This window comes from Lolium rigidum, chromosome 2 (assembly GCF_022539505.1).
Source record: "Lolium rigidum isolate FL_2022 chromosome 2, APGP_CSIRO_Lrig_0.1, whole genome shotgun sequence".
NCBI lineage: Eukaryota > Viridiplantae > Streptophyta > Magnoliopsida > Poales > Poaceae > Lolium > Lolium rigidum.
This window is the reverse complement of record NC_061509.1, coordinates 112,875,252-112,896,621: the sequence shown is the minus strand read 5'-3', so window position 1 is coordinate 112,896,621 and position 21,370 is coordinate 112,875,252. Positions and strand designations below refer to the sequence as shown.

The 21,370-nt window shown below is 46.9% G+C and overlaps 1 protein-coding gene across 1 annotated transcript; it reads left to right on the top strand.

Moving 5' to 3' along the window:
* Positions 1-9,076: 9,076 nt before the first annotated feature.
* Positions 9,077-13,232, top strand: LOC124690040 (GDSL esterase/lipase At4g10955-like; the record flags this gene model as incomplete). The annotated part of the gene is made up of 2 exons (XM_047223483.1): positions 9,077-9,126; positions 11,951-13,232. Coding segments are annotated over 2 exons (1,029 nt in total), but the record flags the coding sequence as incomplete, so codon positions are not given.
* Between the last annotated feature and the right edge of the window lie 8,138 nt (positions 13,233-21,370).

The following is a 21,370-nucleotide window of genomic DNA, read 5'->3' as shown; positions in this document are numbered from 1 at the left end:
GGAAATACGTGAATCGGCCTTTTATACCGAGTTGGGCTTAATTGCCCGTGTATCTGTAAAATATTAGATCGCATCTTAGTTTAGAAGTTAGAATCTTACTCGTGCACGGTTTGGTGCACGCCCACATTAGAAAGTCCCCTGGACTATAAATATGTATCTAGGGTTTATGGAATAGACAACAACCAACGTTCAACCACAAACAAATCTCGGCGCATCGCCAACTCCTTCGTCTCGAGGGTTTCTACCGGTAGCACCATGTCGCCTAGATCGCATCTTGCGATCTAGGCAGCACTAGCCTGCCCACGTTGTTCATGCGTTGCTCGTACTGAAGCCTTTTTGATGGCGAGCAACGTAGTTATCTTAGATATGTTAGGGTTAGCATTGTTCTTCGTATTACATGCTTTCGTAGTGCAACCCTTGCATGTCTAGCCGCCCTTACACCTATCTTAGGTGTAGGGGCGGCACCCCGCTTGATCATAGTTTAGTAGATCTGATCCGTTACGGTTGCTCCTTGTTTCATCAAGGATTAGTTTAATATCCGCAATAGTTAGGCCTTACAAAGGGTTGGAGGATCCAGCGGCGTGTAGGGTGGCGTTTGCTTGCCCTAGAAAGGATGTTCCGGGATCAACCTCGTGTTGGTTTTTAGGCCCTCGTCTAGGATCGGCTTACGGTCACCGTGCGCGAGCGCGAGGCCCAATCGTGAGTAGGATGATCCGATTATGCGGTGAAAACCCTAAATCGTCGTAGATCTCATTAGCTTTACCTTGATCAAGCAGGACCACCATATATTCGGACACCTCGTCCGAATCATGGGTGGATCGGCTCTTTGAGCCGATTCACGAGATAACCCGAGAGCCGATCGAGGCTCGTATTTAACGTTTACGTGTGTGCCCCGCAGAAACTAAGCGAGGCATCATCCACACCTTCCCGACCAGGTATAGGTCAGGTGGCACGCCCTTGCAGTTGGCATCGGCGCGTGCGACCGGGAGGCTCTGCGGGCCGTCGCTCCGAGGGACTCGGGGCCAGCCGCAGCCCTAGTTGTTCCCGGCTCTACCGTGTTGCCCGTCTCTCGCCCGCCAGGGGGTTTCTGACGTCAACACATTCTGGCACGCCCGGTGGGACAACCTTCGACATCCACAACATCGCCATCTACATCCGAGATGGCGGAAGACACTCCGGTCACGTACGAGGATCTGCCTGATGAGCTCAAGAAGAAACATGACGAGATCAAGGCAACCCTCGAAGCCGAACTCATCGGCTCTTTCCACCGAACCCGCTCCCATGGCGTCAGGTGGAAGGGTTTCACACCCGAAGGCGCACTCGATGGAGTGGACCTTTCCGCCCCGTCGAAGAACGCACCGTGTCGGCTGCGGCGGGAAATCAACTACATGGTGGCTCATTCGCTGCACCGCCACTCGAGAGCCCTGGTGAACACCTTGGAGCGTGTCGCTCGCGCGTCGTCAAGGAAATCATGAGCCACCGGTATTCTCCGTCGGGACCAGCCTGGGGACTTTCAAGGGAGAGATGCCACTCCGACTCGACCGCTCGCATGGGCAGCACCGAACCGCCGAACTCATCGGCATACGTCGTCTACAAGATTGGTGGTGATCCTAGTGACTACCAATTCCTACCCGAGGCACCCAAGGAGATCCCGCACGGATACGCGTGCGCATACGTACCGGACCGCAACGCTCGGGCACTCTCGAACCAGGCTGCAATATCATGGGCCTGCGGAACGGCGGAGGAACGTCGGGAGCCGATCCCGAGAAGCAATCGTGGCTGGCTAAGTACGCCACCCCGACAAACCTCCAAAGCCCAGCTCCTGCAGTTGGCTTAGAACCAGAAAAACAAGCATGGCTGGTTAAGTATGCCACCCCGGCGAATCTTCGGGTTCGACACCTTCAGCCATCACAATGGATCAGATTTGTGCAATTCTGAAAGATCAGTTCGGTATGATGCCGAAAGGAAGGCGTTCGGCTACACCAAGCCGTACCCCAACAACTACGAACCGATCCCGCTGCCACCCAAATATCGGCTCCCGGACTTCACGAAGTTTAGTGGATCAGATGGGTCCAGCTCCATCGAGCATGTGAGCCGATATTTGGCACAGCTGGGCACAATCTCGGCGTCAGACGAGTTGCGCGTGAGGTTCTTCGCACAGTCCCTCACAGGATCGGCTTTCGGGTGGTACGCATCGCTACCACCGAACTCCATCCAGACTTGGAAGCAGTTGGAAGAGCAGTTCCATGAGCAGTATCACTCAGAGGCTTCCGATGTTGGTATTGCCGATCTAGCGCAAGTACGACAGAAGCGCGGGGAGACAGTGGCAGAATACGTCCGGCGCTTCAGGACCATTAGGAACCGATGCTTTTCGGCTCATGTAAGTGAAAAAGAAGCGATCGAGTTGGCGGTGGTGGGTCTTTCATCATCGATTAAAGACGTAGCCTCCCAAGCAGTACTACCCTTCATTGGCGCACATGGTGCGAAGCTGTCGACGCATATGAGCAGCGCCACCCGGATGTTTACCAGGACAAATTCAAGCGTGCGGTGACCCCGGTTGAGGCCGATGAGGATGAAGGTGCTGCGGGAGATCGGGAGATAGCAAGTGGCTGAATGGACTCGAGCGACGGGCCCCGTGACCTGCAAATGGGTGAAGCCACAAGGCCCTCCAAAAGGGTTCGACTTCGACGTGACCAAGACGGAGCAGATTTTTGATCTCTTACTCACGGAGAAGCATATAAAGGTACCCGAAGGCCACAAGTTCCCCACGGTGCAAGAGCTGAACGGAAAGCCATACCGCAAATGGCATAACACGTTCTCCCACACCACCAACGATCGCAGGGTGTGGCGGCAGCAGATCCAAATGGCGATAGAAAATGGACGGTTGATTTTTAACCAGTACGCCATGAAGGTCGACACACACCCCTTCCCCGCCGTAAACATGGTGGAGTATACTTACCACGGAGGGTGCCAGCCGGATTTCTCGTGCCAAATCAATATGGTAGATCTTGGACACCACGCTGGCAAGGATGGAGATGAGGGCAGCTGCTCTCATAGCAAAGATACAGCAGGAAGCCGCTCCACGCGATCGGCTCCGCCAAGACGGCAAGCGCTACGTCACGTAGGGAGAAGTGAAGAACATAAGATATCAGCGACCTCTCTCTCGATCACCTCCTCAACAAGTATGTGAGTCAGTACGACCAACGCCGACGGTCCAGACGATGATGATGAAAGAGATCGTCCGGCTAGAGAAGCCGAAGACATCGTTGGCATAATCGCGATGAGGAGGAGCACGAGCGTTGTGCCAAGGAAAAGGCAAGGGAGCAAGACGACGAGGACGAGCACTCGGGATTGTCCCTTCTTCGAGCACCGCCGGGATTCAGGAATGAGCCGATTGCCAACAATCGGCAATTGCCTGGAATGCAACCGGAAGAAGAAGGAGGCAGCCAACGTGTCCGTGTTCGAGCGCTTAGGACCTCTCCCGCCACAGAGCAAACGAGCTGAGTCCCCTCGGTTGAAAGATCTCGAAGATTCGAAGACGAGGGAGAAGAAGAAGACAGTATCACCGGCCAAGGTGGTGCCCCGATGGACTCAGCAGCTTCCCGAAACACAGGGTTCAACGATTGCGCGGCCCGGAAGAAGCCGAGAGGTTATACTTGCATACATTGAGGAAGGCAAGGCCTGATCTGGCTGCGAAGGTTCGGCGAACCCCGGATGAAGAGGGTCGTCCACGGAAAATGGAGTGGCGCCCCAAGCAAAGGAAAGCCGATGATGAAACATCGGCTGGCACAAACATGGTGCTCGTTCTTCCGACAAAGCTTAGCGCTCCACGATTACACGATGCACTCAAGGTGGGCGACAGCTAAGCTCACCAACATGATAAAGTCAGAGATTGGGCTGGTTTTGTCTACCGGCCTGAACGAGTAGCAAGAGCACGTCAATGAGCAAACGTGGCGAGGCTGATCCTTGTGATCGGCCCCAAAAATTTATGAAGGGACATTACAAAATCTTCACCGAGCAAGCAACATGCAGGCCGATTCCGGCAATCGGCCAAAATTATCCTCACCAACCATTCTGCCTGGGTTCAACATGTTATCCAACAGAGCCGATACCATCAATTCTCTTGACAGAATCGGCTCGGGGGGGCACCCAGGTGAATAGAACACGAGGATATGCAGTAGAATTATCTCATCTCATCTTTGGTGATGGGTGTTGAAGTGTGGGGGCCGATGCGTAAATCGGCCGTAAAAAAAAATTTCTGAAATTCGAAACATTTTGAGCAAAGCCGATGCATGGCCATCGACTCAAGAGGAATAACTGTTACGATCAGAGGGTCAATGGAGCACGAAGGGAGATTTTAATGGAAGAACTCCTCAATGGAGTAGTTTAAGGGCTCGGACCCTCTCTTCAAGAACGATGCCAAGAGCAGCCTGGACGTGCAGAATAGGTCACGGATGGATTGCATTAGGTCCACCAAAGGGAAGGAGCCGATCTAGCCGGCAAGGTGCAGGAAGAACTGAAGAAGCTCGGGGGGCAGCTCCCCTTGAAGGCTCTCTGCATAAAAAGCTCCCTCAGACATAATCAAGCCCATGTCCATACAGCTAATTGGCGTATCCTCGTCTCTCGTTTTGCCTTGGCTGAGACTCGGGGGCAACAGGCTCAGGTAGATGCTCTATTGAGGAACCGATTGGGGTACCATCGGCCGATCTTCGTTGCAACCTTCTTCACAAAATGATGAGCGCTCGCTAAAAAGGATCGCTGAAACCGGTGGGAGAAATTTAAGGGCTCTCTTGGAAATCCCACAGTATCTACCGGAAAGAGAATCATCAGTTGAAGAATGGAAGGGTAAATGTCGAAGGACCGATGCGTTGCTATCGGCTCGTTACGCATTGGCAAAGGAGACGAATCGGCAAGATAAACTAAAAGGAATCGGCAAAATCAGATTGGGGAAAGTTCTTCATTGATAGATTTCTTACATAAGGAGCTGATTGCTCTCAAAAGGAAGTACTAGGGGATACATAGCCCCATCTACTGCTACTGGTCCTATGCTAGATGTCCTATCTACGGGCCGTCGCTGCCCTCGCCGTCGTCGTCGTCGCCGCTGTCGGCGCTACTCCCGGCAGGCTCGTCCTCGCTCCAATGGCCGCCGACCGGGCCCTCATTGTCCTCGTCTTCTTCGTCGGCCATCGTCATCGTCCACCGTCGAAGTCGCTCGAGGTTTCCGGCCAAGGGCGGAACCGCTTGGCCGGAGGCTCGTCGGAGGAGGTGTCGTCCTCCTCCTCCTCCTCTTCTTCCTCCTCCTCCTCCTCGGAGAGGGGAAGTCACAGGAGAAGCGATCGTCGTCGCTCTCCTCCTCCGTTGTCCCATCGGCAAGGAAGCGGAGGTCGCTTTCCCCGTCGGTCAAGGACTTGTCGTCCTCTGACCAAAGGGAGAAGTCATGGCTAGACTCCTCCCCGGCCGCAATGGCGCGGCGGATGTTGGCTGCGTGGACCTCCGCCGGGTTCGGCTCCGGCGTCGGCTCGCGAGACGAAGAGGACTGGGTGGAAAGATCCGATGAAGCAGAGGAGGAAGAGGACATGGTGGCGCAGGAGGGCTTTTGGAGTGCTAATGCAAAGAAGATGCAGGAACAAACTGTGCGGAGCGGTTAAATAAAAGGGGATATAGTGGAAGTTTAATGCCACAGCAGTTTCCGAGGAAGTGGTGCCTAAAAAAAAAAAAACTGCCAGGTCACGCGGAGAAGTTGAGAAGGCAGGGCATCATGATGACGGATACTGCAACGGTTCTGCCACGACATGACCCGACGAAAGAAGAGCATAATGATTTTGGAAATGTCATTTCCAAAACCAGGGGGCATGTGTTATCACCGAGAATTTGACCAAGTCGTAGGTGGCCGCGATCAAGATGGACTTGAAGAATATATATATATAGAGGAAATACGTGAATCGGCCTTTTATACCGAGTTGGGCTTAATTGCCCGTGTATCTGTAAAATATTAGATCGCATCTTAGTTTAGAAGTTAGAATCTTACTCGTGCACGGTTTGGTGCACGCCACATTAGAAAGTCCCTCGGACTATAAATATGTATCTAGGGTTTATGGAATAGACAACAACCAACGTTCAACCACAAACAAATCTCGGCGCATCGCCAACTCCTTCTGTCTCGAGGGTTTCTACCGGTAAGCACCATGCTCGCCTAGATCGCATCTTGCGATCTAGGCAAGCACTAGCCTGCCCACGTTGTTCATGCGTTGCTCGTACCAAGCCTTTTTGATGGCGAGCAACGTAGTTATCTTAGATATGTTAGGGTTAGCATTGTTCTTCGTATTACATGCTTTCGTAGTGCAACCCTTGCATGTCTCAGCCGCCCTTACACCTATCTTAGGTGTAGGGCGGCACCCGCTTGATCATAGTTTAGTAGATCTGATCCGTTACGTTGCTCCTTGTTTCATCAAGGATTAGTTTAATATTGAATATCCGCAATAGTTAGGCCTTACAAAGGGTTGGAGGATCCAGCCGGCGTGTAGTGGTGGCGTTTGCTTGCCCTAGAAAGGATGTTCCGGGGATCAACCTCGTGTTGGTTTTTAGGCCCCGTCTAGGATCGGCTTACGGTCACCGTGCGCGAGCGCGAGGCCCAATCGTGAGTAGGATGATCCGATTATGCGGTGAAAACCCTAAATCGTCGTAGATCTCATTAGCTTTACCTTGATCAAGCAGGACCACCATATATTCGGACACCTCGCTCCGAATCATGGGTGGATCGGCTCTTTGAGCCGATTCACGGGATAACCCGAGAGCCGATCGAGGCTCGTATTTAACGTTTACGTGTGTGCTCCCGCAGAAACTAAGCGAGGCATCATCCACACCTTCCCGACTGCGTATAGGTCGGTGGCACGCCCTTGCGCTTGGCATCGGCGCGTGCGACCAGGAGGCTTTGCGGGCCGTCGCTCTGAGGGACTGGGGCCAGCCGCAGCCCTAGTTGTTCCCGGCTCTACCGTGTTGCCCGTCTCTGCCCGCCAGGGGGTTTCTGACGTCAACACGCGCTTATATGACCGGGGCGATCTCCACCACATTATGATAGCTTGCATCATTCTACACAATATGATCGTCGATGATGAAAAAGAAGAGGCGGGCAATATTCTTGATTTGAATGAGGAAGCAGGAACATCAATTGTCCTTCCATCGGTATTTACTCATGGTGACATGCCAGTTTTTGCCGAGGTACTTGAAAGAGATGCTAGAATCCGCAATCGTCCAACGCATAGAGCCCTAAAAGATGATTTGATTGAGAATATTTGGAAAAAGTTTGGGCCTCATTAGATTATTTTCGAGTCTTGATCCATGTAATGCAGCATATATTTTAATAATGATATATTGGCGCTATATTATTTGCATGGATCTATTCAACTTTTATATCGTGTCTATGTGTAGCAATAAACAAAATTTTATATTGGTACATGCCATAAAGAGATCACAAAGTTGAAGTACTAGGATAGATCCCACAAAATAATAAATGAAACTCTCTTTGTTACCACACTTATGATACCACCCATTGTGGAGCTAGTAACATAGACTAGTATTATATGCATGATACTAGTTTATGATACTACCCATTGTGAGTAGTCTTAAGTCCAAATCGCAGATATTGTTTCAACGCTCCTGATGTAAAATCCGCGTCGCTGAGGCCTCCCGTTAAAGAAAAAAAAAGATCAGACGGTTTGAGATCTTTGTTTTTCTTATGTCCCCCCAAACCAACAAACTGTTGGCGTGAGATCTGTGCGGCGCCTCCGCCCTCTGTTTCGGCGCTGATTCCCTCCCACTCCGTTCCCCGTCCTCATCCGTGTTCATCGAGGTAACAGAGCTTCCTCCTCCCCAAATTGATTTGACACCCCTGCACCCACCCAACAAATAGGGCTACAATATCTATTCGTGAGGCTCTTCTTTTCATCCCATTCGCGCCAGTCTGATTGGATTTCACGCGGGGATCCAATTTAGGCGAAAATGTCGCTGCCCTTTTCTCTGAAATGCTTAGAAGTTTGGCAAATGTTCAAGATCAGTATTTTAGACTCGTCCACTGCACAACGCATGCCGCCGCTTCCGATTCTCACATCTACCATCACACGCCACCGCCTGTCCACCTCGTCGCCGGAGCCATGGCCTTCCACCGCAATACCACCATTGCCGTCAATCCCAGAATACCTTTCCTCCAGTGCGGCGTCACTCAGCCATTGAACAGCAAAATCGGCGCTGCCTTTTGTTTGTGCGTTCAACATCCCCGGCAATCTGCGCTTCACCAGCCTCTTGCTTGACTTATTCCTCCCCTGACTACGGTCGTTTGTGAGAACCTTTGCCTCGAACATCTCAGCCGGCACTACCCTTCTTCCCACTGCCTCAACTTCCTTTCTCCCCTTTCTCCCAAGAAAAAAAAAATGAATTTCCCTTCGTGGCCATCTGTTGTTTGATTAATTACTGTACTGTTTGGACATGATTGTCATATTAATCGATTTTGTTTTCTTTTAAACCTTTTATTTAGTTAGTCACAAGGGAATATCTGAAAATGGCATGCTTGTGTGCTGCTACGTCTATCTGATGATCATCCTTAACCGTCCATAGAAACCTTGTCTTTTCCCTTCCTTTGATACTTTCTCTTGTCCAATTGACCCTGAATGCCTGAATCACTCGAACGCTAGTTAAATTATGTCACAACTGGCAATTGCCTTCCATAGATGCAATGGACATTGTTGTATGCATGTTTAACTGTTTTGCTCAACTAAGCCAAAAGTTTCAGACCTTAGTACTCCCTCCGATTCATATTACTTGCCACTAGTATGGGTGTACCTACAACTAAAATATTTCTAGATACATCTATATTAGTGGCAACTAATATGAGTCGGAGGGAGTACATATATGGACTATTGACCTGACCACTATATGTTGTGTTTCATGAGTTTTTTCTTTTTCTTTTGAGGGTTTATACTTTTATGTGCTGACTCTTTCTACTTATTTCAGTGTTATATTTTTCTTCACTACGAAAGCCAATCAACTGAAGAGCAGCTTTCTATAGCCTGATGGCTGTGAGAGAGATATCTTTGGCATCGCAGGGCCAACATATCTTAAGCCTGTTAACTGGTATGTGGTAATAGCTCATGTAATTTTTAATACTGTTACATGACATTTCCTATGATATTTTCCGAGTCTGATGGATTGGACTTGCCTAGGACTTATATTTGAATCTAATATGTTTTTCATGTTTAAAGTCCATACAAGTACAATTGTAAAGACCTGGCTACCTTTATAAAGTTCAGTGCTGCATAATTTGATCCCAATGGTCATATATCATGATTACATAAATATAGCACCTGCTTGGGTAAATAATAGTCATTGGTAGTCGTAATTGGCAGATCATAAATTTGATATATCAAGCGTTTGGTAGTATTTTCTTACCAACGTTTTCTACAGAAATAAAGAAAGTAGTGCAAGTTGCTAAGTTACTAACTTTGGGCTTACATGGGAAAATGGAATGTGTAAACTCTTCTCCCCGTCTCATGCACATATTTTCACTCTAGATCTCAACGTAGCTATGTTTATTTTATTCCAGATAATCCTAAATAATTTTGATTATGCAAAAGTTCTTCAAGAATGGGTGTGACCATATGAAAAATAAGTTTTACAGGAACTCTATTTATCTCCTACTGGTTAAGACATCGTTTGATTTGTAGGATTTGCACAACTCGCAAGATTATATTCCTATGGATTTTTTCCTACGACTGCCATTTGATTTGTATTCCTAGGCCTCGTTCTTTCCTATGGACTTCCCCTAGTCTATTTTCATAGGAAATTTTCCATTAGGTCTGAGCTCTTGGAAAAATCCTACCGGGAAGAAAATGTGCGCGCGTGCCGCTTACTCACTTGATAGTTTCTATGGCTTTTCTACGCTGCCATCAGATAACCACTTATACCAATTCACATAGTTTTCATTCCCATAGGATTCAATGGGGCAGGCCAAACCAATCCACCAATCCTAGATTTTTCCTATCCCTCCATATTTCCTACCCTATGAATCAAACAAGCACTGTGAAGACTATATGGTTTTGAACATTAATATTATGGTATGAGGAACTAATGAACACCAAGTCACCAGCTAGTTCATAACATGCATCTGCATCAGGGCATATAAATATCACTGGCCAGGCTTTAGTTGCTTTACTTCTGCTATCCTACACAATCAAGCATACTCCAGCCAACCCCATACTGCGGTTATGGGCTAACCCAAAGTGTCTTCAGGCTTTATCAGTAGTGGCTTTGGATTGTTCATTATGTTTCTCTAATGAAATTACTCATTTTTCTAAACAACACTCAACATGGCAATTTCTAGGTACACAGCATACTTAGAGCATCTCTAGCAGATCCCTTGAATTGGTCAAACCCGTATAATAACTGCTATTTTATGGTTTTGCATGAAAAAATGGTCCATTTCAGATCCCGTAAACTGGACCAGTACTTAAAACAAACCTCCCACTACTTGTATCTGGAGTTTCATGAGAACTTTTTCTGGTGCCCCATAAAACGCGTTGACTGTTGGCGGGAGGGAAGTTTCAGGACGTGCCAATGCCCTTCGTCGCGGAACTCGCCGGAATCCGGCCAACTTCTCCGGAACATGTCGTCTCTCGCTAAGAACCTTGGAGCTGAACACCAGCAGCTTGGCGTCATCCTCTACTTGACGTCCGCACCAGCCGGCAGCACGTGCACAATGGAGTTGTAGGCCACCATGTTGCCGTCTCCCACGCCGCTGCCGCAGACGACCTGTCCCGCCACGATGCGGTACACGAGCATGGCGCGGCGCACCCACAGTAACACAAACTCACGCTCCACAGGCCAGGGACGTGTCACACAAGCATGGCCGTTGCTTGTCGGAATCGGCCACCACAGGTCCGAATCGGGGCGGACTCGGCCCTCGGGCGGAGCAGGGAGGCCTCTACCTGTTCGTGGAGAAGGGCAGCACAGTGACTGCGGGCAGGGTGCGTCCATGACGCCCTTGGGGGCGTGCTGTCGGGGCTGATGGGGATGAGCGGGCCGTGCGGGTGAAAGAAGATAGGGAAAAGAGGAAGAAAAAGGGGAGAAAAAAAGGAAAATAATTAAAATATCTATGACATGAGGGTCCCATGTCATATTGGGGCCAATTTTACGTTATCTGTTTTGCCTGAGCCCCAGCACCTTAAAACACTTTTACCGGAGCCCTTATAAGCGTTTTAAGGGCGGCTATTTAAGGGGTTTGTTAGAGATGCTCTTATGACCTCCAGATTGCCCCATAGAAATAGTTGCGATCCTTTAAGCACCAACGTTGTACCAGTAAAAAACAAACATGACTCTATACATTCATTACAAGGAAATAATAGTTACTTAAATTGGTAATCTTAATCCTTGGACTAGAGACAAAACTATATGCCAAATGCAGTATGAAAAATTAAGTTTAGCTTAATGTAGAGTGCTAGTGCAGACTAACTCGGTGAACCCAAAATTTAACTGCTGCCCACCCCACTATCAGCTGTTTAACAAATCTCTTAGCCGTAAAACCAGCGATAGATGAATTATCAACCAATGGCATCATTTCTCGAGGCAAAGAAAGAATAACATGATAGGGGATAGTGTAACTGTAAGCAAATAGAAACTGAATTGAGCAACATGAACCCACACGTTACATATGTAGTGATGGAAAAGTGAAAAAGGATCTCCAAACTTGTTTAATTGTTGTGTTATAAATAAAAAATTCAAAAGCATTTTTCGTTTAGATGTCATAAGGTAAGTTGCACTTTCAGGAAGGATGTCTTGTTACGTAGAAATATTTTGATAAGAGACCTCATACTTGACTATACTGTCCTGCTCTCAGCTTTCACATTATTGTCCTGTTCACATAAGGTAGTAACTCTTTCTCTTCTTTATGGACTCTCAAAAGGAACTGCGAGAATAATAGGAGATCAGTGGCTTCATGTTTAGTTCAGGCTGTATATGTTTTGGAGAGAGACCGGCAACTAAGTCGTCAATCTGTTGACTCCGTGGCACCTCCTTGGTGGGAGTTCTTCCATTTTGAGATGATCCGGAAGCTTGTCGATGATGCTGACTTGTCTATATTCGGTGCAATATTTGAATTTAACCCACCTTCAAGTAAAGAAGCTTCTGCCCAGGATGCCCCTAGATTTGTCATTGCCTTCAGAGGCACCATAACTGAGAAGGAAACCATTTCTAGAGATCTTTCCCTTGACCTCCATCTTGTTCAAAATGGACTCCACAAGACCTCAAGATTTACGATTGCGATGCAAGCTGTTCAAAATGTAGCCTCAGTATTCCCTGGATCCTCCATCTGGCTAGCAGGTCATTCACTGGGTGCAGGTCTGGCCATCCTTACCGGAAGAAACATGGTTAAGAAGGGCGCTCTTCTGGATAGCTTTCTCTTTAATCCACCTTTTGTTGCTGCTCCGATAGAGAGAATCAGTGATGAGAGAGTAAAGCATGGTTTTCGCATTGCGAGAAGTTTTATTACCGCGGGACTAACTATTGCAATGAAAGGAAAAGCTGAGGGGAACAATCAGAGGTCTATTGCGGAAGAACCTTTCAACACTCTGTCATCATGGACGCCGTATCTGTTTGTTAATCCCGGCGACCATATCTGTTCAGAGTACATTGGGTACTTCAAGCATCGGAAGAACATGGAGGATCTCGGCGCAGGATTTATTGAGAAGCTCGCAACCCAAAATTCAATTGGAGATCTGTTCTACAAGGCGTTAGGGTGGGAATCAGAACCATTGCACCTTCTTCCATCTGCTGACTTGATTGTCAACGTGAGCCCTTCACCGGACTTCAAATATGCTCATGGCATCAGCCAGTGGTGGCAACCCGAGTTGAACTTGCAATGCAACAAATATCGGTACTCTTAGGTACGCAACAGTGGAATGAAGACATCTTAGCAGTATGATACATATGTCCTTCTCATATCTTCATTTGTTCATATGATTCATTCAATTCATATTTGTCTCGTAGTATACCGTGACATATTGTTGAACACCTATGGACTCCACTGACGGCTTGTGCAAAAGCTGTTGATTTTGTGGAGGAGTGTTCTAACATTCATGCATCTGTAATTCTGTATTGTACCTTATGAATATTTTTTCTGATTACTGAACAAACTCTACATAGATGTATGTGCTGAATTTTCTATCTGTGACACAAATGTTTTTGTATTTGAGCTCCAATTTTATTTCTATCCAAAGGGATATGAAGAAAGAATAGATGCTTGGTGCCTTGGCTTGTGGTCTTTAGAGCACAAACACTTGGCAGACCTTTACGATAATCAAGGTGGAGCTTTACCATGAAGGATAACATGGTGGAACATCAGCTCAGTCAGCTGAAAGGAACGTGCAATATGTATATAGTTTTCTTGGCACGACCACCGCATGTGTGTTGGAGCTACTAGCTAATGCTTGTAGGAGCATTATATAGCTGTCGGTGGAAGACATTGTGCAAGTGTAGGAAGGTTATATCATGATCCATTTATGTAAGAAAAACTATATCATGTTAAATAATGGTATGTGATCACTTAAAATATAGGGCGAAAATCAAATTAAATCCAAAATAAATTAATCGCAATGGAGGTGGTGGGTAAGGGCATGTACAATGATAGAGAAGGCACGCCTTCTCTTAGCTATCCACATCACCTAGAGAGGACACTAACGATAATGTGCACAATGCATCGTCTCTTTGTGTTATCTCTTGCAATTAATGAGAATCAATTCATTTTGGTAGGAAAATAGGCTGCTAAGGGAAGACATGTGATACAATGGAGCAAATTGTCTTCTCTTATTTTCTAAGGGATCATCCCTTAGCTAAGGGAAGACAACCTTCTCTTTCTCTATTCTCTCTCCTCCAACTCAGCAAATATCCTACGTGGCGGTTCTAAGGGAAGGCTGACGTCATCCCATTGTACATGCCCTAAGGTGCTCCTCCCGGTCTCCCGGACTCCTACGTTGCAGGGATACGGCAGAGATGTGCCGTATCGGTGCAAAATACTGCACCAGGACGGGGATACACTCCGATACGCGCCGGATACGCGTATCCCAAAGTATCCCATTATTTCTTATTTAAAATAAAGAAAGAAATTCTGGAAACGGCCGGGACACGCGGGGATACATCAGGGATACGTACAGGCTTGCTCCCACTCGATCCAGAGCCCATCAGAAGGCCTACTCGATGGAAGATAAAACCTAACCGTGTGGAATCCTCTCGCTGTCACCAGGCAGTTGCCACATCGCTAGGACTCTGGTGCATCTGGAATTCCCTCTCGCCGCCGCCGGCAGCTCCTCGCTGATTTTCTGGTCTTCCTCATTTGTCCAGCTTGGAGAATCTGTACGCAAGTAAGATTCAAGCCCTTGCTCCAAACTCTGTGTTTTCCTCCATGCTATGGATTAGGATTTAGGAGAGAAGGAAAGGCATCTATTTATTGATTTTTCTCATTGTTAGGGAATGGCATCTAGGTCGAACAGTCAATCCTCTGTTGCTTGTTCTGGGACTAGGTCTGAGAGTAATACCGCTGATGGATCATCCTCTTTGAGTTCGGTGGCATATTCTTTTATCCGTAGCTTGAAGAGAAATATGCTGACTACCAAAGGAGCTGAGGATTTGGTGCTTGTGCATAACAACTTGCGTCTGAAGCATCTGAAGCTTGATGAACCCTCGGAAGCTTGACCTTTCAACTTAGCACATCTATTTTATATTTTTGTTCCACGTTATCCTTGTTTAATCTGTAATGCACTATTGAATTTTTCATGCATTTATACATGTACTCACCGTATCCCCGTAAGTCAGTTTTCAGAAAATGCCGTTTTCCCGTATCGCCGTATCCGTATCCCCGTATCCGTATCCCCGTACCATGTAACATAGCCGGACTCTAAGGAAGGCAGACGATGTGAATGTGTGCAGTTCTGACAGCAACAATTAAATTGCTCCGCCTCGATCGACATGGTCTGCGACAGCAAGCAAGCGCAGTCGAAGAAGGTATGCGTCATCGGAGCCGGCATGGCCGGGTTAGCCACGGCGCACGAGCTCCGCTGGGAAGGACACGACGTGACGGTGCTGGAGCAGAGCGGCGACATCAGCGGGCAGTGGCTGTACGACCCGAGGAGCGATGGCGCCGACCCGCTCGGCGCCGCAGCGCCGGTGAGAGTGCACAGTAGCATCTACGCGTCGCTCCGGCTCATCAGCCCCAGGCAGACCACGGGCTTCACTGACTTCCCCTTCAACCTCCTCTACAAAAGGCCTCCCGGATCAATGGCAGTCACCACAGCTACCGGCACCCCTTTCTTTGCCGCAAGCACAACCCTCGTCGCATAAACACCACTGCGCAATGATGAACCGCCCCGGCGCCGACCAGTTCCCTCCACCACCGTCTCCACCACCACCACCACCACCACCTGAAGCACCGCAGTTCGACATCGACCCGGAAGCTGCGGAGAACAAGGCGTGGGAGGAGGCGGCGCTGGCAGACACCATAGTGGCGTTCGACGCCTCCACGGCGGAAGAGGCGCGACGGCGCCGGACAGAGGAGATGGCCGAGCGGCATCGCTTGCACATGGAGCGGCATCTCCAGCACCGTGAACAGATGGAGGTGATTGAGCAGCAGCGGCGGGAGGCGGTGGAGCGTCAGCAACGACATGCGGCGGAGGAGCGTCAGCATCGGGAGTCGGTGCTGGCGGCAACGGAGGCGGCCAGGGGGGCGCGGGCGGATGCGTTGGCGGCGCAAATGGAGGCGCAGATGGAGGAGGAGGAGGAGGAGGAGGAGGAGGAGGAGGAGGAGGAGGAGGAGGAGGCGGAGGAGGACGACGACGACTTCAAGTGGTTCGGCGGATCAGCAACGAGCGCTCGTTGAGTCCTTCGAGTCAGGGAAGAAGCTCCAGGACGACGCCCGTGCCCGCGAAGACGCGCAAATTCGCCGCTCCGTCGAGCTCTTCCTCCAGGCGGCGCAGCAGGGGAGGGCAGGCGATGACGCGCTGCTGGAGCAGCGGCGTCTGGCATCCGCCCTACGCATGGAGAGGCGGCGCTCGTGAAAGATCGAGATGTCGCCTAGAGGGGGGGTGAATAGGCAATTACAAACTCTTGCGGATTTGTCTTGTAAGAATGCGGAATTAAACTATCGTTTAGTTTACAAGCACAAACCCTAAATATGCTAAGCTCAACTAAGTGTAACAATAGCAACTAGAGCTAAGCAAGATAGGCACAAGATATATGTAGCACAAGTGATAGCAAGATATATGTACTTCAAGCACGATGGCTATCACAAGGAAAGAGAGCTCGGGTATAGAAATAACCGAGGCACGCGGAGACGAGGATGTATTCCCGTGTTCCCTTCCTTTGCAAGAAGGTACGTCACGTTTGGAGGAGTGGAGGTCCCACGAAGGATTCCCCGCGCCACGAAGGCTCACCCTATTCTCCGAACCACACCCACGAAGGATAATGGCCCTTTCCTTATGGTTAGCTTTTCCTCCGCTCCGGAGATGGCAAGCTCCACAACCACTTCACAAGCTCCACGAAGGAGAAGCCCGGGCCTCTTCACAATCTTCTTGAAGAGATCACCGGAGCACCAATCACCAAGCCAACTAGGAGGTCACCCTCCAAGAGTAACAAGCTCACGGTCTCTCACTCGAACTAATCGTGGTAGAGAGCTCAACACTATGCAATGATGCAAAGCAAGAACACTAGAGGTGTTCAAGTCCTTCACACTCAAATCCCACCAAAGCAACGAATGCTAGGATGAGATTGGAGAGGAAGAACAAAGGGGAAAGTCAACCAAAGACTCCAAGATCTAGATCCCAAGAGATTCGCTCACTTAGAGAAGAAATGGTTTGGTGGAAGTGTAGATCTAGATCTCCTCTCTCAAATCCTCAAGAATGAGCAAGAATGGTTGGAGGAATCAAAGGGAGAGCAAGTTCTTCAAAATGGAACAATGGAGGAGAGAGAATGGGAAGAACTACTTGCTCAAGGTGGAAGAAAGGGCTATTTATAGCTAGGGAGCAAGTATACCCGTTGGGGAAAATACGAGGAAAAAGACAAGAAAAACGGGCGAGAAAACGGCCCGGCCGGCCACCAGGCCGGCCGGCCGAGCAACGAGCGACGGACAGCCGGCGTGCAGCCGGTCGGACCGGCCCAGCAGACCGGGCTGAGCAGCGACGCGCACGGACGGCGGCAGCTTGGTCACGCGGGGCGAGCGGGCGCGCAGCCGCGGGTGGGCCGCGGGCGGTGACGGCCCAGCCGGCGAGGACGGCGGCCCGTAGCGCATGGGCGGCGCGGAGGAGCGGCCGGCGAGGCTCCCGGCCGGGCCGGGGCTCGTGCCGGGCGAGCCGGTCAAGGACCGGGCCGCTGCCGGACTTGGGCCGAAAGGCCACCGGAGGCCGGTCCGGTTGGCGACCGGTGCGAGCCGGGTGGGCCGGCGTGCGGCCCGGCCGACCGGTCGCCACCGGCTGCCCTCTCCCTTTTTTCTTCTTTTCTCCTTTTTCCTTTTCCTTTAATAACTAGTGCTCCCGAACTCCGATTCGAATGAAATCAATTTTTTTGGAAGATAACAACAAATGCTATCCTATGGAAAGTGAAAACACAAGAATCTGTAGGAGGGGATTTTATCATAAATATAAAAGGTAGAACCTTATATCATGAATAACCGATAAAACCACCCAACCTTGAAAACGCAATAGAAGATGCATGTGAACTCCGTTTTCGATGAACTTGGGCTTGTTGTAAGCTAGCAACAAGCTAACCTTACCCATAGAAACACCAAGAAGCAATAAGAATATGCAAAGTATGCAAAGGATTGAGCTCCCTAAGACGATGTGATCAAGTTACCCAACCGAAAGCCCCTCTTAATAGTGCGGCTATCTATCCTATAATCTGGTCTCCCATCAACCACCTTGAGACCGGTAAAAGGAAAACCTATCAAGATCATACCTTTGCCTTGCGCATCCCGCTTGATCTTGATGATAACTCTTCAAGCTCTACACAAGCCGGAATGCCTCACTTGATCAATGTTGCTTCGTGAAGACTCACAAATACTCCCCATACACTATGATGGGAAAGCTCCATTGATGCACATCTTCACATGTCCATTATCACCAAATGGACGACAAGCTTCAAGCATGTGATTCACTCAAGATGCTCATCTTGAACTTGCCCAACTCAACCTTGTATCGATGATCTTGATGCCAATACACAAGGTATACCTTTATCTTCATGGCATCCATACTTGAATCCAACACATGAAGTACAAGTAGTACCTATGGAATATTCCTTCATATAAACTCAATGAAAACATTAGCCCATAGGGGTTTTTATTAATTACCAAAACCACACATAGGGGCAATGTACCCTTACTATCTCCCCCATTTTGGTAATTGATGACAACCACAATAAGAGCTAAGAGGGTTTATATAATGAATATTAGAAACAAGTACTCAACTTATCCGAGAATAAGTTATATACAAGAGGTTGTATTTGATATGGTCAAGTAACACAAAGCTATTAGCCCATATCAAAACCGGCTCTACTCACACAACTTCAACAAATGCGAGAGAGATGTGAGTAGAACCAATATATATAGAAAAAAACTCCCCCACAATGTATGCACGTGTGATGAACATGAATTCATTGCATATATTGTCAAGATTAACCTTTGGGATAGTTTCCACTATATATATACAACCATGCAAGACATATAAATATGGAATGCATGAGAGGACAAAACACTTAAGCACAAACCAAACTTAAGTATAAAACCATTCCCTTAAACCCTCTAAACTTCTCCCCCATTGGCATCGATTGTCAAAATGGGTGAAAATTTTAGAAGGCCAATATAATGTGAGTTCCTCCCCAAAGTGTGCACTTTTCATAATTTGAGTGGAATCAAGTGCACATATCCAATGACGAATACTTGAAGGAAGTCAAACTATATTGAGGATCAAAGATTGCATAAAGATAACATGGTGAAGTGAGCTTCAACAAATAAAGCAAGCAATCAAAGATCCAATTGGACAAACAAAGATATCATGATAAGAGAGATATAGTGCTCTAAATAAAATAAGAAAGCTCCCCAAGGTTCGTGCACAATTTATAATGTTTGCATTTGAATACAATATGCACAAACATGGAATCCTCACTCCCTATATATCATTTAGAACGCAACTAAGATAAAGAGAATATGCTTATCAAGAACAACTTTAGTCCAACAATTACGAGATATGAGTGCAAGAAGGAAAACAAATAAACCAAGCACTCATAAATCTCCTTTACCAACACCACTAAGAAACAAAGGATAAAAGATGGTCGGCAAAGAACAAAGATATCAAGGTGATGGATTAACGCTCTTATGTATATAAGTTTCTAAAGTGGACAAATGATCCATAAAGAAACATGCACACACAAGAGGTTAACAAAATAGATAAGATATGATATCCAAGATGAAGTAATAACATATACCAAAGGATGTTTGCTTAAAAGCATATATAGCCTATGGCTCCACTTTTCACTTATGGTATATGAATGAACTTCAACCAAATAAAATCTCAAAAACATCACAACTAACAATAAATGAAGTAAAGCTAGTTGGAATGTTTTGAGAAAGGCAACAAGTATCACAAATACGGATTTTTCACAAATTCATCAATATTGCACACAAGAGCTCTTTGAGGAATTGATATGCAATAAATTGCTAGAGGGCATATTTGTGATAGGTGAATCATAAAATATGATATATATATATATATATAACCTATCATATGCATCTTCTCAAATTACTCAAATGTTCAATAAGAAGTTTTATTTTAAAAGGGTTTTTCAAGAACCGCAATATTTTCGAAATATATAATTTCATGCCAAGATACAACCTACAAGAGGTTGGATGCTATATGAGAATGCATGAATAAGATACTTGTTACCGAGATAGCAATGGCTTGATGTATTAGATAAGAGTTCATCGATCATCCTAGCTTGACTCCAATTCTCATATGGTGGCAACACCTTCCTTATAGATGAGACAAGCCTCCATTGCATCTCCAATGTACCTAAAACATCATTCAAGTACATCTTGGTCCCCAAACTTATTGGGTCCTACATGGTTAGACTAACCACAATATATAGGACACACTCCATATAAACATGTGCATATTTAGATGAAATTTGAATTTCATGCACATCTTAGCCATTTAGGATTTGATGGAGTATATCCTACATAATGGATCAAAAGAAAGCAAGCATGCTACAAGTATAAACAAATTACATATAAGCATGCACCAAAACTTTTAAAGATCCAAGAAAGATATACTTTGGACAAAACACCAAAAGAATTAAATAAGGCATAGAGGTGTCACAAAACAAATTTGTTGTCCAAATTATATCTAAGAAGCAAATCACAAACGATTTGTTCAACAAAGTTCAACAAGTGAACTAAGAAGAAACCATTGAGCATAAAGGATGAAATAAAAGCAAACATGCTCAAAGATTTATCTCATTCACCAAATAACGCATAGAAGAAGGAATGAGATAGCAAAACTCCCAAAGGAGCAAGGTTCGAACAAATAAACCAAACCCACTACACTTTTCACAATGGCACAATGTACCAAAAAAAGGTTTGTCTTCCAAAACAAATACTTGATATGAATCAAGAGAATTTATCAAAAGATTTTTCAAAAGGGACAAGGAAGACATATGGGAGCAACAAAGATTTCTTGGAAATAAAATAAGGAAGTAAGAAACAATCCAAGGTGAAGATGATCCAAAAATTCAACCACATACAAGGTTATCAATTGTCAAAGACAATGAGTATATTGGAAATGATTTCCGGTGGAGTATTGACAATGATAGTAAGGATCAACTTCACAATAAAAGGCATAGGATAAGTATATAGAATTAAGCACTATGCACGGATGAAGATTCTTGATAACTTCAACTAGTCAAACAATCACGCACGGCAATGATTAGAATAACTTGAAGCAAACGGTGTCCCAAATAAGATATAGAGATATGTATTTGAGGAAAAACCGCACCAAGAATTTCTTATTCAAACAAGAACCCACAAGATGAGTAATAAAGGATTTTTATTAGGAATGGAGCTTGTTTGAGCAAACATGCCACCTAGGAACAAGATAGTTAAGAGCATCAACTCTAAGTGGCATAACCTCATATGTTCACATTTTCTAGGCTTGTGATATGTACAAAACATATTACTCCCCCATAATGTGATAAAACATTTCTTCTAAACAAGAGGCAACTAAAATTCAACTAGAGATGATTAATGGATATTTTAGAATTTGAATTTCTCATGAGTATGACACACCACATAGTG